At 45.0% G+C, this 18,125-nt stretch overlaps 1 protein-coding gene and 1 pseudogene across 1 annotated transcript in view; one reads left to right on the forward strand and one right to left on the reverse strand.

Moving 5' to 3' along the window:
• Window positions 1-18,125, forward strand: part of LOC117044872 — a 934,741-nt pseudogene that overhangs the window by 205,041 nt on the left and 711,575 nt on the right.
• Window positions 1-18,125, reverse strand: part of LOC117045003 — a gene marked incomplete at its 5' end in the record, with an annotated part of 374,050 nt that overhangs the window by 63,100 nt on the left and 292,825 nt on the right. The window contains 1 exon segment of the mRNA XM_033145796.1: window positions 12,460-13,655. Coding sequence (XP_033001687.1) covers window positions 12,460-13,655 — 1,196 coding nt within the window.

Below are 18,125 nucleotides of genomic sequence, written 5' to 3' on the forward strand. Positions count from 1 at the left end.
ATAGTAAGATAAGACCTTTGGAGAAGGCATTTTTAAAAAGTTTTTTATGTACCGCCCTAGTAGGGCAGTAATTGTTCCTTGATAATTTGTCACTCCCTCCATTATGGAACATGGGGCGGTCCGCCCCCTACGCCCCCCCTTGCTATGCCCCTGAGAGGGTGACAAATCCAGGGGGCAGCAGGGGGCAGAGGCGCCAGCTCCCCAAGAAGGGGGGGCAGGTGGCATACGGTGTGTGACCTCACACACACACAACATCCTGACGCTATGCGCATGGCTTCAGGATGTGGGAGGAGTTGGGGGTGGAGCTAAACGTGACAGCAGTGTGTCTTCAATGGCTGTGGCTCCTCTTGCTGCTTCCCGCCTCTGTTGTTGTTGTTGTTGTTGTTGTTTGAATTTATATACCGTCCTGGAGGAGACTCTTGAGAGTCCCATGGACTGCAAGAAGATCAAACCTATCCATTCTGAAGGAAATCGGCCCTGAGTGCTCACTGGAAGGACAGATCCTGAAGTTGAGGCTCCAGTACTTTGGCCACCTCATGAGAAGAGAAGACTCCCTGGAAAAGACCCTGATGTTGGGAAAGATGGAGGGCACAAGGAGAAGGGGACGACAGAGGACGAGATGGTTGGACAGTGTTCTCGAAGTGACTAGCATGAGTTTGGCCAAACTGCGGGAGGCAGTGGAGGATAGGCGTGCCTGGCGTGCTCTGGTCCATAGGGTCACGAAGAGTCGGACACGACTGAACGACTGAACAACAACAACACCGCCCTATAGAATCATAGAGTTGCAAGAGACCCCAAGGGCCATCCAGTCCAACCCCCTGCCAAGCAGGAAACACCATCAAAGCATTCCTGACAGATGGCTGTCAAGCCTCTGCTTAAAGACCTCCAGAGAACTGCTGTTCGGCAGTGGAATTTGCTGCCAAGGAGTGTGGTGGAGTCTCCTTCTTTGGAGGTCTTGAAGCGGAGGCTTGACAGCCATCTGTCAGGAATGCTTTGATGGTGTTTCCTGCTTGGCAGGGGGTTGGACTGGATGGCCCTTGGGGTCTCTTCCAACTCTAGGATTCTATGATTCTATGAAGGAGACTCCACCACACTCCTTGGCAGCAAATTCCACTGCCGAACAGCTCTCACTGTCAGGAAGTTCTTCCTCGTGTTTAGGTGGAATCTTCTTTCTTGTAGTTTGAATCCATTGCCCCAGAGGTCGCAGGGCGGTTCAGGAGGAAAAGGAGGAGGAGACATCTGGGGGCCACATTCGGCTCTGTGCTTGGCCTCTTCCAGCAATTTTGGACATTGGGGATCAGCCCCTCTCCCAAAAAATATGGGGGGGGGCAAAAGAGCTTGGTCCCTAGGATATGGCGCCCCTGGCAAGAGGTGCATTTCTAGGGGCCTGGGTCTGTTGTCCCCACCTGCCGTCCCCAGCCTGCCACCTGAGGCGAGTGCTTCATCATGTCTCATTTGTGGCCGGCCCTGTTGTGAGGTTTTGGCTGGCCCAAGTTGGCCCAGTGAGCTTCATGGCCAAGTGGGGATCTCTCCCAGGCCCAGTGCTCTAGCCATTATACCACCACTGCCTGGGGTGCCATCCTAGGTTGCAGCCGGGCCCAAGGGGTTCAGGTTGGGCTCAGAAAAAGAAACCGGGGAGCTGGAAGGAGGCTCACCCGCAATACGTAGCAAACACCAAAGCAAGGAACCACCGGCCGATCGTGCATAAGTTGGCTGCCAGCATTTCCGCCCTGCAGCAAATCAGATTTCAAGGCACCGTGCAACTTCTGTCATAATGGAATAAAGCGCTGTGTTTTATTTCACTGGAGAGATTTGTAAGCCACCCTGTTTCCAAAAGGGATTCCTTTGCAGCGTACAAGAGACATAAAAGAATTATTTGCTCCAAGCCCACTACAATTAAACAAGCACCTTCTTGCAGCAAAAAACTCTAAAAGGGAAACTGAGGCAATGTAATTTATTTCAGAAAAATTATACACTGCTTGATTGTTTAAAAACCTCAGAGCAGTCTACAATAATAACACAGTTCAGATGACGCAGGGATTTAATTTTAAGTCTGGACACCTCTGTTACAGAAAGAGGCAAGTAAGATTTTAAGCAGGAATAATTAAGGTTATGGATCTCTGTTTCTGTCTCTCTTGATGCTGTTGGACTCACAAACTCAAACAAATTAAACCACAGTGCCACCTAGTGGGTTTTGGAAAAACAGCAGATATTTTTGAAAACGTGCCGAAAGCTTACATTGAATTAAAATAAAAAATTCCTTCCAGTAGCACCTTAGAGACTGCTACTGGAAGGAATTTTTTTTATTTTATTTTGTTTTGACTATGGCAGACCAACACGGCTACCTACCCGTAACTTACATTGAATTGTTACCTTTTGAAACCTAAACTGAATAGATACCGGAACAAACACACAATATGAGCATGCCTGTCCGTATAAAAAAATAAAACACAAAGTTTAAACAGATATGCAAAACAAAATCAATCCCATTATGTGAGTGTGCATGCACGTTTATTAATGCAAAGGAAAAAATTAAAATGCTACACAAAATTAAAACAATTACAAATGCAACAAAATATTAACACCGTGTGTGTGTGTGTGTGTGTGTGTGTGTGTGTGTGTGTTTATAGGCTTTAGCTAGTTATTAAGACTTCAATGTTGGACGGCCATCTGTCCTGGATGCTTTAGTTGAGATTCCTGCATTGCAGGGGGTTGGACTAGATGACCCTTGGGGTCCCTTCAGCTCTAAAAATCTATGATTCTATGACTTTTATCAGGTATTTTATCTGGACAATCTGCAGGGTTGTGGATTTGGTGTTTTATACTGTACAATCACATCTTTTGTGCATTTAACCTTGTGCAGTTTAAACCATACACAGCCTCAGCACGCTGGTTCTGGGTTGCTCTGGCAAGATCTGACGGCGATGTTCAAGTTCCCCACGAGATCTTGCATGAGCATCCAAAGCCTTCCGGATCTGGGGCGCTGTGGGGCAGGGCCTTTCCCCCAACCCCCAAGCTAGGCAAGGAAGCTTAAAAGCTCTTTTGGCTCTGGGTCCAGCTTGCGCCTCAAGCACGCTGGCTCGGGAAAGCTAGGGGTGCTTTTGCAGGGGCGGTTTGAGTGTACGCATTTTCAGGCCTACACAGAACGCTTGGAACCAAACCCCTGCGTAAGAGGGAATCGTACTGTGCTATTGTTTCTTGGGTGGGCTGACTGCATTTTGCACCACTGGGAAAGCTATCCTAAAGGCCCAAACGCCCAGGAGGGAGAGAAATGATTTACCGTATTGGCCCAAATATAAGCCTCACCTTTAATATTCGGAGGGGGAGGAAAGACAATAACAGAATATAAGCCGCTCCCTTAAAATTCCACAGGCACTCACACCCTTTCCGTTTTACCGTATGTCTGTTTCAGCAGCGATATCATAAACGACCCAATTTTTGTAAGGTCTCAAATTAAAAGCCGCACTTTAACTTTTCATGGTCAGAATTTTTGGGGGGTGGGTGGGTTGAGGCTTATATTCAGGCCAATACGGTACATAAATCAACGGTTCTCAAACTTTTTCCCCCCCTCTGAGTCACACTTGCAGAATAAAAATTTGCTTGCGCCACAACTAATTTTTTTTTATCGATAAGAAATACATTGCAAAACTGCAAAAGGAAAAGCTCTTTGTGGTGCTTGATTTGTAACATAGAACAAAACTGCTTTGCAATATGATGTTTGTGGGACTTCCAGGAAGTTTAAAACAACGCAGCTACATTTAAGAGCTTTAAATGCTTCTTTGATGGTCCATATATATATAATAGCAGCCTAAATTAATAGTCAATTGCTGTTAAGATTCTAACCAGTGTACGGCACTGCTTTGCCATGCAGAAAAGGCAGAGGTGTGGGACCACACGGCAAACTTGGGACTCCAAAGGAAAGTTCTCTTTCTCTCCCTCCCTCCACAGGTCCGAGCAGCAACTTCAAGTCCGAAGGGAAAGGCGTTTTGCTTTGCGGAAAATTGGCCCCGCAGGGAGGCAGGTGGCAATTGTTACAACAGGGCAGCTAATTGAGCCATCTGCGAACAGGCAGGGGCCGTGGGGCCGCACAGGCCAGGGAAAACCGAGTCCGCTGCGGCCCCCAGACTCTGCCACTGTTATTGTCCAGCTCGTTAAGGCTAATTGTACTCTGCGGTCTTGGCTGCACCCGCAGGGAGGTGCGAAAGGACAGCGGAGATAAACAGCAGCAACTTTGGAAACTTCTAACTTTGTCCACTTCTGGATTCCAGTAACTGAAAGTGAACGGCGGGCCAGAAAGCAGGCACCCTGCCCTTTTCTGCGGTGCTGGAAATGTTGAGGGTCCCAGCATTCCTGCAGGAGGGAGGGAATGACGGCACTGAGGCCATTTCGGGAGGATGTTAGGAGGACGTTTTGCACAGAAGCTGGCGATAAAGGCTGATGTCATTTTCGCAGATTCATAGAGTTGGGAGGGGTCCCCAAGGGTCATCCAGTCCAACCCCCTGCAATGACGGAATCGTGGCTACAGGATCCCTGACAGGTGGCTGTCCAATCTCCGTTTTAAAACCTCCAGCAAAGAGAGGCTATCGCCTTCTAAGGGAGTCTGTTCCACTGTCAAAGGGCTCTTCCTGTTTCGGCAGAGGGGGATAATAATAATTAATAATAATTAATAATAATTAATTATATTATTATCCTGCCCATCTGGCTGTGTCCCCCCAGCCACCCTGGGCGGCTTCCAACAAAATATTAAAAAAACACATTAAAACATCAGTCATTAAAAACTACAGTAGTCCTTAAAAACTTCCCTAAACAGGGCTACCTTCACATGTCCTCTAAAAGTCAGATAGTTGTTTATTTCCTTGACATCTGATGGGAGGGTGTTCCACAGGGCGGGTGCCACCACCGAGAAGGCCCTCTGCCTGGTTCCCTGTAACCTCACTTCCCGCACTGAAGGAACCGCCAGAAGGCCATGGAGCTGGATCTCAGTGTCTGGGCGGAACGATGGGGGTGGAGACGTTCCTTCAGGTCTACTGGGCTGAGGCCGTTTAGGGCTTTCAAGGTCAGCACCAACACTTTGAATTGTGCTCGGAAACGTACTGGGAGGTCTTTCAAGACTAGTGTTATGTGGTCTCGGCGGCCACTCCCAGTCACAGGTCTAACTGCCACATTCTGGATTAGTTGTAGTTTCCGGGTCACCTTCAAAGGTAGCCCCACATAGAGCGTATTGCAATAGTCCAAGCAGGGGATAACCACTCTGGCAAGACAGTCTGTGGGCAGGGAGGATCTCAGCCTGCGTACCAGATGGAGCTGGTGGACAGCTGCCCTGGACACAGAATTGACCTGCGCCTCCATGGATAGCCGTGAGTCCAAAATGACTCCCAGGCTGCTCACCTGGTCCTTCAGGGACACGGTTACCCCACTCAGGACCAGGGAATCAAACATTAATAGATAGACCTGCTGTGTGAAGAGGGAATACAAACACAGAGTCTTCTTGTGGCAAATGTGTCTTGTCATGAGCATTGATGGTCAAGAGGCCACTTTGTTGTTTTTATTGTGTGTGTTTTTAATTTATATACCACCCTTCATCCAAAGATCTCAGGGCAGTTCACAACATGCACGATGCCTTTTCTTGGCAGACAGAAATGCTTCTGAATCCCAGTTGCAGGAAACCACATGAGGGGAGAGATGCTCTGGTGCTCAAATCCCGCTTGTGGGTTTTCCATTGGGGTTTCCCATTGGCCCCTGTGAGAACAGGATGCTGGACTTGATGAGCTCACGTTGGGCCATCCTAGGTCTCCATCTCCTCTGTCCAGAAGCAGCTCTCCAAGGACAGAGAAGGTTGTCCCCAGAGCTGCTTCACAGTCTCCTTTTAACTGAGGAGCCTGGAGGTTGAGCCTAGGGCCTCCTGCATGCAAAAACCGGAGTCACATCGCCTCTCCATGAAGGTAGGAAACCCTTCCTCACCCTGAGAGGCAATTGTGGCCCTCAGTCAGCAAGCCAGGAAGGTTTCCTCGCTTGACTCTCTTTTGGTTGTACCAACTCCCTTCCATAAGCTATGCTGAGGGTGTTTGGAGATCTGTTTTCTAGTGCAAAAACAAACTGCACTAGAGTGGAAAGCAGCCCCAGTGAAGGTCTGAGGTGCCTTTGGAGGGGTTAATCCCTGGGAGGCCATCCATAAATGTTGAATTCAGCATAATGTGATGTCTTCGTTTGCTCAGAATCAGTTGCAATGAAAGCTTTCGGGGGGGGGGAGGGACGGAAGAAGAAGAAGAAGAAGAGTTTGGATTCGATATCCCGTTTTATCACTACCCGAAGGAGTCTCAAAGCAGCTCACATTCTCCTTTCCCTTCTGTGCCACCGGTCTCCCGTAGCCAGGAATGTGCACAAGGCTTTGTTCCAGTCTTGGGGCAGTCTCACAACTGACCCCGGGTGGGATATTTGCCAACAAAACCAAGTGTCTTGTGAGTTCTTGGACATGTATGAGTGCATTGTTGTCCTGGAAGATATTTAATAGGGCTAGTTCTGGAGTTACTTTTATTATCTCTTTCGTTATTTTGGAGATTTCCTGTAGGAATGAACTTTGGGGCATTTCCACCTCATGTGGAGGCATGTGCCTATGGAGGTGCAGCCTTTCCAGCATTTAGATGCTCCTATTTTACAGATGGGAATTGATTTTGAGGCTACCTAACAACAACAAAAATAGGATGGTGGAACTGTTCCTCTCTTCCCTCTTTTCAGATCTAAGGACTGTTATCTCAAATCATTGCCAAGATGGCTGGAGGAGACCAGAATGGAACAGGCCACGTCTCCTACACAGACTTCCTTCTGCTCGCCTTCCCAGGCCTCCAAGAGTCCAGATATCTCCTCGCCATCCCTTTCTTCTGCCTTTACCTCATGATTGTTGCAGGGAACTCCATCCTGATCTACACCGTGAGGACAGATCACAGTCTCCATTCGCCCATGTATGTCTTGATTGCTTTGCTCTTCTCAGTCAACCTCTGTGGCTCCACCGTCATCCTTCCCAGGATGCTCCTCAGCTTCCTTCTCAGAGTCAGCCACATCTCCCTGACGGAGTGCCTGGTCCAGATGTTCTTCCTGTACTTTGCCACAATGCAGGACTGCAATCTTCTTCTCCTGATGGCTCTGGACAGATACGTGGCCATTTGTCACCCTCTGCACTACACAGACATCATGACGAAGAAGCTCCTGGTGATATTGACACTGGTCGCTCTTGCCCGGGGCGTGGTTTTCGTCAGCCCAGTAGTGATCCTGGCTTCCCAGGTGAGGTTTTGCCAGTCCAATATCATTGGGCATTTTGCCTGTGAGCACATGGCCCTCATGAGGTTGTCCTGTGGCGACATCTCCAGGAACAAGGTTGTAGGCCTGGCAGCAAGAACCATCACCGCCATCTTTGACTTTGGCTTCCTCCTGGGTTCTTACGGCTGCATCCTCCAGGTGTCCATGCAGATGAGCTCTGGCCACGCCCGACACAAGGCCTTCCACACCTGTGGCACCCACCTCATGGTCATCCTTACAACCTACTCTTCCAGAATCATCTCCTCTATTGTCTTCCGCTTAGCCAAGTCAGCCAGCCAGGATGTCCACAATCTCATCAGCACAATATACCTGTTTCTTCCCTGGATCCTGCACCCCATCATTTATGGCATGAGGACTAAGGAGATCCAGGATAGTCTTTGGAAGCTGCTCAGGAGGAAATGGGCTCATTTGGTCCCTGGGAAAGCTGTGGCTGTGAGCAGAACCAAGTGACCAATCTGCTTGTGGGGATACTGGTACCTGCCAGGTTTAGCAGAACCATCTAGAGCAGACATTGCATATCTGGTACCGTGCAACTGTTTTGGACTACAACTCCCACAAGCCCCAGCCAGCATGATGGGGGCTATAGCCCAAAAACATATGGAGGGCTGCAGCAGGTTGACCCAGGATGGTCTGGAGCCATGCAAATGGGTAGCCACTCGAGGCAATTTCAAGGGTGTTCATAAGGCACTGGGAACAATTGACAAAATTCTACTGCTTGGGTCTTTCTTGAAAGGCTGTGGAAGGATTCTGCCGAACATTCCTCTGAAGGTCCTGCCCTGACCCATTAGAGTCAGAGGACATCAGGGAGATGAAGAATTTCTCCCAGCTCAGCCTGACCGTTCTCAATTTTCAAGAGGAGCCTGAAAGCCAAAAGTAAAGATGGTGAACTTACATGACAGAGTTTGTTTGACTCTCTCTCTCTCTCTCAATCTCTTCCTTTCAATTGTTGGAATATTTTGTTAGTTTGTGTCAAGGAACTGCCCTCAGCCCGGAGGGAGGTGTCGTAGATGTACCGAGAGCGCCCCCCCCCGACACCTCCTCAGTAGCGAAATCTCCTCCAGGGGGCAGAGCGGCACCTCCTCCAGCGGGGAGGGGCAAGCTGCAGGCAGCCCAGTGAGGCAGGGGCTTGAGGATGCTACTGAGAGTCCCAGCGTGCCCCGTGAGTTTCGCTCAGAGGGGAGCACGCCACACCCGTCACCCCAGTTGCGCAGAGGGGTCAAAAGGAGACAGGGGAGGAGCCGCCTGGGTATGCCTAAATTCTTATGCTGGGGTTACAACCAGAAACCGGCACTCCCGGATTCTGCTAGCGACTAATACGGTCATGTTTTTCTTGCTCTCTGCACTGTAAATAGTCTGCACTAATAAACTGTTAAAAGACAGTTGGGACTCATGCTTAGTTACTCGTGTGCGACCGCAACGCAGACCTGACAGTTACAGGTGGGTAGCCGTGTTGGTCTGCCATAGTCGAAACAAAATAGGAAATTCTTTCCAGTAGCACCTTAGAGACCAACTGAGTTTGTTCTTGGTATGAGCTTTCGTGTGCATGCACACTTCTTCAGATACACTGAAACAAAGGTTGCCAGATCCTTAAATATAGTGAGGCTGAATTGCAACTAATCACCAAACTTAAAACCATGGAGAAACCTGGTCTGAACAAAGACATTGGATTCTTATCTCATTATACATAACAAAGCTATCTTTAGCCATCTCACCCCTTGCCTTTCCCTGTAAGACCAATTGCGGTCGTTAACAGTCATCAGCAGGTTTTCCACACCTATCAGCCGATCCCCCATTCCCACCACCCTTCTGAGTCATACCCCTCCCCACCCTCTCACTATATATAAGGGTCTGGTGACTTCTGTTTCAGTGTATCTGAAGAAGTGTGCATGCACACGAAAGCTCATACCAAGAACAAACTCAGTTGGTCTCTAAGGTGCTACTGGAAAGAATTTCCTATTTTGCAGACCTGACAGTTTGTTATACATTTGATCAATTAATACTGTACTGATTGCAGCAAAAAATAGCTCTTGCAGAGGCACAGCACAGCGACTTCAGTCTTTGATTGGTTTGACAGAATCTGGAATGTAGTAGCATTATCAAAACTTACTATAACAGGAAAGAAAAAAGATTCAGCAAACATCTTCTACTGAATAATTGTCATTTTTTATTATTTTTTTGGAATCATAAGCTTCTGGAGAACATGCACTGTTGCAATATGGTATTCATCATCTTCATCATCATCATCATTTTATTTGTATACCCCTTTCCATAGTTGAAACTATGCTCAAGGCAGCTCACAACATGACACAATTTACATAATTACCAACTGGAGTCATGAACAATAAGTACATAACCAAATGGAAACAAATTCCACGTAAATCATAAGATCTAAAACCAAAAATACAACAACAATATTGATAACAGCAACAAGCTCTCTCAACCCCTTGTAAACAATACTCCAGCCCGAGAATCTGTTCAACAGCTTCAGCTTTTGTAGCTGGAGTCAGTCCGCACGCCACTCTCCCAGGCCAGATGGGAAAGGGCCAGCAAGGCAGGGCGCAGGTCTTCCAGGGCTCACAGCCAAGATGGTCTCATTTAAAACAACACAGATAAAAATTAAAAACAATTTAAAAGCAGCTGCAGTCCTCATTTTTAAAGAGAGGAAATCGAAAGAGAAATTGTATGGCAAGTTGCGGAAGAATAAAAGGTTGCGTTTGGAGGGGGGGGGAAACACAAAAAATGGGGGTGGCCTCAAATATTTTATGGGGGGGGGCAAAGAACCATAGGCCTTTAAGAGTTGGTGCCTATTCCCTACACCCGCAGGTCTCAGGATGGTTACAACATAAAAACACAACATAGAAACACAAAACACCACATTTAAAAACGGCTTTAGATGTCAATCTTCTAAAGCTAGATAATGAAATTGAAACATTAAAGAGACTTAAATTTCAGCATCACATTTAACATTTTTCAAAGTGATTTCTGTGCTAAAACTGTGTTCTGTTTGAGAAAACAAATCAGAAATTGTTTTATGACTTGTTTTCACAATTTTTAAAAAATAAATTAACAATTTCAAATGATGTGCTTTTCATTCTTCCTATAATACAACTGTGTTTGAAATATGATTGGCCGGGGGTGGGGGTGTCTATTTCCTCTGGGGTAATAGGACTCTCCATGAATACCTGTTCCTCTTAGTTAGAGTGGGTATGTTCATTTGTTACGAATTCTCTGATTTCCTTCTCAGGTGGGTTTAGTTATTATTTCTCATAAGAATTCCTGTGAGAGTGTATCAAATGCTTTAAAGACGTCTAATTTCAGTAACCCGAACTTTTTTAATTGCCCATGATGTAATAGATTAATAATATTTCTAATCAGGTGAGTAATATTCCTACCCTTAAAAAATCCATATTGGTCTTCTTTTATTATTTCACCTCCAGCACCCTCATGTTACCGTCACAGCAACTCATCAACTTCGATTCCCAGCTGCATCAATAAAGTCCCAGCCTGTGTTGGGTTCTTAGCTATAAACCTTTTACCATTTTTAAAAACCAGTATAGAGGCAGGGTATACCCAGGTAAACCTTATATTGTTATTATGCAAATTTTTGTGCACAAGATTTCATTTGGCTATTTTGCCTTAAAGTAGCCTGGCATAAGTCTTGACTCACCCACACTCTTTTCCCTTGGAAACTCCATTCCTTAATTTTCTTCAGGGTCTGGTAGACCTGCTATTGCAGCTTCTCTCTAAAAAATTTAATTATTCCATTCCTGGGGGGTTTCTCCCTTTGGACCCTACACAACGATGGGCTCATTACACATCTTCTGGCTTCAAACTAACTCCTCGAGTGCATAGGCAGGTTCTCAATGTTTCTTCCAACTCTTTAGCATATATTTCTTCCAGAATTCCCCCCAAAATCATATTAGCTCTTCTCTGGCCTCTCATACTAAGAAAATAATAATAATAATAATAATAATAATAATAATAATAATAATAATAATAATAAAAGACTAAAGAGATTTTCTTATATGGTAGGGTCACAGCAAGAGTTCTCATTGTGGCAAACCTGTTGTATGTGATTACTAGTGGTGTTCTGTTATTTTCTTTTTTGGGTCTGTAGCCATCTCACCCCTTGCCTTTCCCTGCAAGACTAATTGCAGCCGTTAAGAGTCGTCAACAGGTTTTCCATTCTTATTTCTAACATCATTGAATTGTGGTCAGAAATCGATTTTGGCATGATCTCTATTTTGTGGATCTTTGTTATAAGGGTATTTGTCACGTAAATTGCATCGATTCTGCTTGCCGATTTGTTTGCATCAGAGTAAAATGTAAATTGTTTTTCTCTTTCATGTTTTTCCCTCCAGGCATCCAATAGATTTAGATCTTCTACCAGCTGTAGAAAAGTTTATGGTAGTCTCCATGACTTTGTTTTAATAGTCCCCTGTGATCTATCCCATTCTGTAGAATTCACTTCATTCAGATCTCCCATCAGCACTATATCTTCGTCGTTATATTCTAGTAATTTCTTTTGTAGCTTCTTATAAAATTGCCCTTGATTTCCATTCGGGGCATAGATGCCAACTAATATTAACTTCCTTTTATCTTTATTTACTTAGATCCCTAATAATCTTCCCTCCTCATCTTCAAAGATAAATTTTGTCTCCCATTTTGCGATTACATAGATGGCTATCCCTCTTTTCTTTTTTATATCTGACGCTATAAATTCATCACCTAATCTTTTATTTATCAATATCCTTTCATGGTTTTTTTCCTATAGACACACATTTGTATTTTCTTTTGTTTTGTTTTCCTCATGACCTTTGTGCATTGTTTTTCTTTTTTTTAAGAGGGAAAATTTAAAGAGAAGTTATACGGCAAGTTGCAGAAGAATAAAAGGTTGCATTTGGAAAAAACACACACAAAACTGGGGGTGGCCTCCTCAAATATTTCAGGGGGGGCAAAGACCCCTAGGACTTTAAGAGTTGGCGCCCGTTCCCTACAGACACAGGTCTCAGGATGGTTACAAATAAAAACACAACATAAAAAACACAACATTGTAAAGGGGGATTAGATGTCAATCAGCCACAGATCTAGTTAAAAAGTTGCAGATTTGTCTGACTCCCAAAGCTGTATAATGGTTTTTCCGACCTTAGTATGGATTTTTTTATGGGAAGTGAGATTGGAGTTCTGACTGAAGCTCTTTCCACATTCCACACACTGATAGGGTTTTTCCCCTGTATGAATTCTCTGATGGGAAGTCAGAGAAGACCTCTGATTGAAGCTCTTTCCACATTCCACACACTGATAGGGTTTCTCTCCTGTATGAATTCTCTGATGCTTAGTGAGAAAGGCGCTCCTATTGAAGCTCTTTCCACATTCCACACACTGATAGGGTTTCTCCCCTGTATGAATTCTCTGATGCTTAGTGAGATCGGAGCTCGTACTGAAGCTCTTTCCACATTCCACGCACTGATAGGGTTTCTCTCCTGTATGAATTCTTTTATGGAAAATGAAAGAGGAGCTATGAATGAAGCTCTTTCCACATTCCACACACTGATAGGGTTTCTCCCCTGTATGAATTCTCTGATGCTTAGTGAGAGAGGCGCTCCTACTGAAGCTCTTTCCACATTCCACACACTGATAGGGTTTCTCCCCTGTATGAATTCTATGATGCTTAGTGAGAGAGGAGCTCGTACTGAAGCTCTTTCCACATTCTACACACTGATAGGGTTTCTCCCCTGTATGAATTCTTCGATGAAAAGTGATAGAGGATCTCTGATTGAAGCTCTTTCCACATTCCACACACTGATACGGTTTATCCCCTGTATGAATTCTCTGATGGCAAGTGAGAATGGAGCTCTTACTGAAGCTCTTTCCACATTCCACGCACTGATAGGGTTTCTCCCCTGTATGAATTCTCTGATGGGAAGTGAGATGGGAGCCATGACTGAAGCTCTTTCCACATTCCAAGCACGGATAGGGTTTCTCCCCTGTATGAATTCTCTGATGGGAAGTGAGAGAGGCGCTCCTACTGAAGCTCTTTCCACATTCCACACACTGATAGGGTTTCTCCCCTGTATGAATTCTCTGATGCTTGGTGAGAGAAGAGCTATCAATGAAGCTCTTTCCACATTCCACACACTGATAGGGTTTCTCCCCTGTATGAATTCTCTGATGCTTAGTGAGAGAGGCGTTCCTACTGAAGCTCTTTCCACATTCCACACACTGATAGGGTTTCTCCCCTGTATGAATTCTTTGATGGTAAGTGAGATGGGAACTGTGACGGAAGCTCTCTCCACATTCCATGCACTGATAAGGTTTCTCCCCTGTATGAATTCTTTGATGTGAAGTGAGATTGCTGTTCTTCCTGAAGCTCTTTCCACATTCCACACACTGATAGAGTTTCTTTCCAATGAGATTTTGTTGATGGGAAGTGGAATGGGATATCTGACTACAGCTTTCTCCACACTCCAAATTTTTACGTGGCTTCTCCTTTCTGGGGATTTTGTCGTGGTCACCTTTGTTCTCGATTTCCGATTCATCACAATCTGCAGTGGAGACAAAAAAGAATCAGAGCCTCAGAAAAATTGGAGAAGAACTGAAGGGAATTGGGTGTGTGTTCATTACCTGTGTTGTTTGTCATTAACCAACAAATTTATTATTAGATTCTGATGAGTTGTTCAATGTTGCTTTGTTTGATATATATCAAAATTGTAATATCATAAAATTATATATATATATATCTGATAACTGAACAACAATAAAAAATTTCATATCCATATATATGGATATGAATTTTTTTGTTGTTGTTCAGTTATCAGATATACAATATTTACCATAAATGTACAAAAAAAATTCTGAACAAACAATTACTGTATCTGCTTGATTTTGTTGATACCCCTAACAGGTTCCAAATTCAATACATTTGTAGCAAGAAAATACAAATACAGAAATAATAATACAAATAAAATAAACAAAAATATTGCATCATTAAGCAAAGAAAAAATGACTAGTATAAGTTGTTCATTTTAAAGTTAATGTTCTTTCTGTATGGGATCAGATTATTATTAGTATTTTTTATGTTTCATGTTTACATGTGTTGGAAGCCGCACAGAGTGGCTGGGTTAACCCAGCCAGATCGACAGGGTATAAATAAAAATTATTATTATTACTACAGTGGTACCTCGATTTAAGTATTATTATTAGTGTTAATATGTTTGTGTAAGGTCTTCGGTTAGTTGCTCATGAGTAACCAGGCAAAACTCCGACCTTTCTTTGGTAGTTTTATTGTGCATATTATTTTACAGTGCAGAGCTAAAAAGTTCATGTCTGGATCAAACACTGGCAGAATCCAGGAATGGCCTCTTCCGGTTGGGACCCCCAAAAAAGACTTTTGGTATATGAATACCGCGCCTTCCATCCTTTCGTTTCACCCCTCGACGCCTTTGGGGCGACGGAAATTGCGTGCCTCCTCCCTCGCCCCTTGGGCTAGTTGAGTGCTGGGTCTTTCCAGCATCCTCAGAGCCTCGACCCTCCATCCCCTGAGTCCCATGCCCCTCCCCACTGGAAACCTCGCTGCTTCCGCTGCTGCCAGAGGAGGTGCTGCTGGTCAGGTGGAGCTGGGGCTCTCTGTAGCATCCCGAGAGCCCTTCCACCACCTTGCACTGTGCCGGGGACAGTTCCCTGACAGTTTGTAAACCGAGGGACCACTGTATTACTTATAATAATATTATCATCATCATCCTCACTGCTACTACCACCTGAGATTCAATAAGCCTGGCTCTTCTCTGGGATGGATTTTGTTTGGCCCAGTCATGGCATCCCATCCATCTCCAAGGTCAGTCGTCTCTTTGGTCAACCCAGGACTGACAGGAGCAAAAACAAAAACAGAAAACCTGAAGCTACTTATCTTTCCTAACAATTCTGAAGCTGACATTTAAGATGGCCAGGGCAGTTCAGAGCAGCCCAATCGTGGTAGAAAAAGGAATAATTTGAGGAAGATTGTTATAGGGGGTGCTGTTGAGCAATGTGAAAATGTATGAGGTTGGTCACATAAAGGTATTTTTTAAATTTCCAGGCAGATATGACGATCCCACAGGGAGCCTTACCAAGAGAGGCCACGATCCCACAATTCTCCTCCATGACGTCCTTATGCAGAGCTTTCTGGTCAGGATCCAGCAACGCCCACTCCTCGTCCGTGAAACAAACAGCAACATCTTCAAAGCACACTGGACCCTAAAAGAAAAAGGGAAATGTCCTCCTCTGAGACAGCAGAAATATGATCTGCTACACAATGCTCTCTTGTTCCTTGCTGATAATTGCTGTGTTGTTTCAATAGGATTGCTTTGCTGCACCTTTTATTTGTGGATGCTTATTTTCTACTGTAATTCGCTCTACGCGGGGCTGCCCTTGAAGCTGTCCCAGAAACTCCCGCGGGTGAAGAATGCTGCAGTGAGGCTCCTCACAGAGTCCCTGCCATGGGAGCCTATTCACCCAGTGCTTTTCCAGCTACACCGGCTCCCGGTGGAATACAGGGTCAGATTTAAGGTGCTGGTTTAGACCTTTAAAGCCCTGTGCGGCCTAGGACCCTCGTACCTACGGGACCGCCTCTCCTGGTATGCCCCACGGAGAAGCTTAAGGACCATAAATAGCGACACTCTGGAGATCTTGGACCCTAAGGAAGTCAGATTAGCCTCAACCAGAGCCAGGGCCTTTTCAACACTGACTCCGACCTGGTGGAACGCTCTGTCTCATGAGAGCAGGGCCCTGCGGAATATGATATCTTTCCGTAGGTCCTGTAAGACAGAGTTGTTCTGCTTGGCCTTTGGCTTGGAATCAACTTGATCCCCTCCCCCTCTTTCCTTTTTCCTTCTGTGATGGAATTCCTATTTCATTTTTTTTTATGAAGAATTTATTGGCATTTTCATAACAAAACACACACCCAAACCCACACCTACAAATATAAAACAAATACATATATTGCCAGGATTCTTCTTCTTATTTGTATACATAGAGAAAAATTTCTATTTCCGAATCTTGACGGTTGACTTCCCCTGCCTTTTCACCTTCGGTTTTAAATCCATAATCTACTTTTTTAACAACTTCTCTCTAAAAAATTTAACTTCAATTAGAAATTAAAAATAACATCTTAATCATCTTATTCTATCATAAATCTTAACAAGATATTCTCATACAATCTAAACTTATTTCTTCTATTCTTTATCATGCTGCTATTAACATAAAATCACAATATCTCCTTACTTATTCAGAATAAACTTACAACTAACAACCTTTACCCTCCGATTTCAGGTACCATAACAGACCATTTAAGTTTTACATTTAATGTTTCACCCCACCCCCCCTCTGTCCATTGACTTTCTCTGTCTATCGCCAGAACCAATCTTCCAAATTTCTTCTTTTCCCAAATGTCCACAGTTCCAGGCAGAGTTCACAGCAAACCTTACATCGAGCTTCAGGGTCCACTCCTCTTTTCTCGGCACCTCCGCTTCTTTGTACCATTCTTCTTCTTCTTGTAGATATCTTAATTCTTTGTCCCTTGCCCCCGAGCTCACACCTCGGGGACTGGATATTGCAAATTTTACCGTTCCGGGACTGCCACCCCCAAAGAACGGATCTTTTTTCCGGAGTTGCCCAGTCATCTCAATCCATCCTTCAAACACCCCTTCTAGCTCTTTGCCCAGGTTTTCTTCCATTGTGTAGAACTTTTGGAAAGCCTCCTCTGTGGAAAGTAGATTTCTTTTATTTATTATCCCACTCAAGACTTTCAGTTTCCGATTCAGCAGTTCCAGCCTCAAGACAGTAAGCCTTTCTTCCTCCGTTAGTCCAGAGTTCAAAACAAGTGCAAACACAAAGTCCAACATATTGGGGGAGGGGGTGGGTGTCAAATTTCAGTTCCTGTCTCTATATTCCTCCCTTTGTTTCAATTGTTTCCCACGTCAGTCCAAATTTTCCATCGCCATTTTTCTGAAGCCAGAGCGTAAAGACCAAAACTTTAAACGGAGATATTTTCTGCAAACTTAATCCCCAAAGGGAAATCTCACTTTTAAAAATTCAAACACTTTGTATCCAGTACTGTAGCAGCAGTCACTTAAACTGGTTATTTTCTTTCCCACCGAAGGGAGGGAGGCAGGCTTCCTTTCCTCTTCCCCCCGGATCGTTCAAAACATATAAGAGTCAATCCATTTCAAATACTCATGACCACCGGGTTCTTTAGCTCCATTAAAGACAGGTAGAACTTAGACGCTCGTCGCGGGGGCGACCGCCGCATTTACATCCCGGTTGGGGCATGTCCCCTATAGCCCAGCTCCGTCGTCCCTTCACCCCCACTCCCCCTTTACAGGGGGAGCGAGGGAAGGGTTCGGAGCACTAATGGGCACAGCCGGGGAGCCCAGGGTGCGGGACGCTCTTCCCGCACCCCACCGGAGCCCCGCTTTGCGGTAGCGGGGCTCCAACCCCCGGGATGGACTGGGTAGCCTCGCAGCCGAGGCAACCCACGACCTCCCGCAATGGCGTCGCCGCCGGAAGTCCGGAATTCCTATTTCAGGACTTTCCTGACTTTTTTCTGGCCCACGTAGGACCAGTCTGGATAGTTGGCCTGGGTGAATGATTTGACATTTCCTTCCCCAAACAGTTTTAAGATTTGAGTTTCTACTGAAATGAGGCTGCATTTTGATGTTGTATGTTAATCTTCTTTTCAAGTTGTATTTTTATCAATTTCTTTTTATACCTGGTGTTAACTGCCCTGAGCCTGGTCTTGGCTGGAGAGAGTGGGGTATAAATTAAAATTAAAATTA

The sequence above is a fragment of the Lacerta agilis genome, chromosome 4 (genome assembly GCF_009819535.1).
Source record: "Lacerta agilis isolate rLacAgi1 chromosome 4, rLacAgi1.pri, whole genome shotgun sequence".
Classification (NCBI taxonomy): Eukaryota; Metazoa; Chordata; class Lepidosauria; order Squamata; family Lacertidae; genus Lacerta; species Lacerta agilis.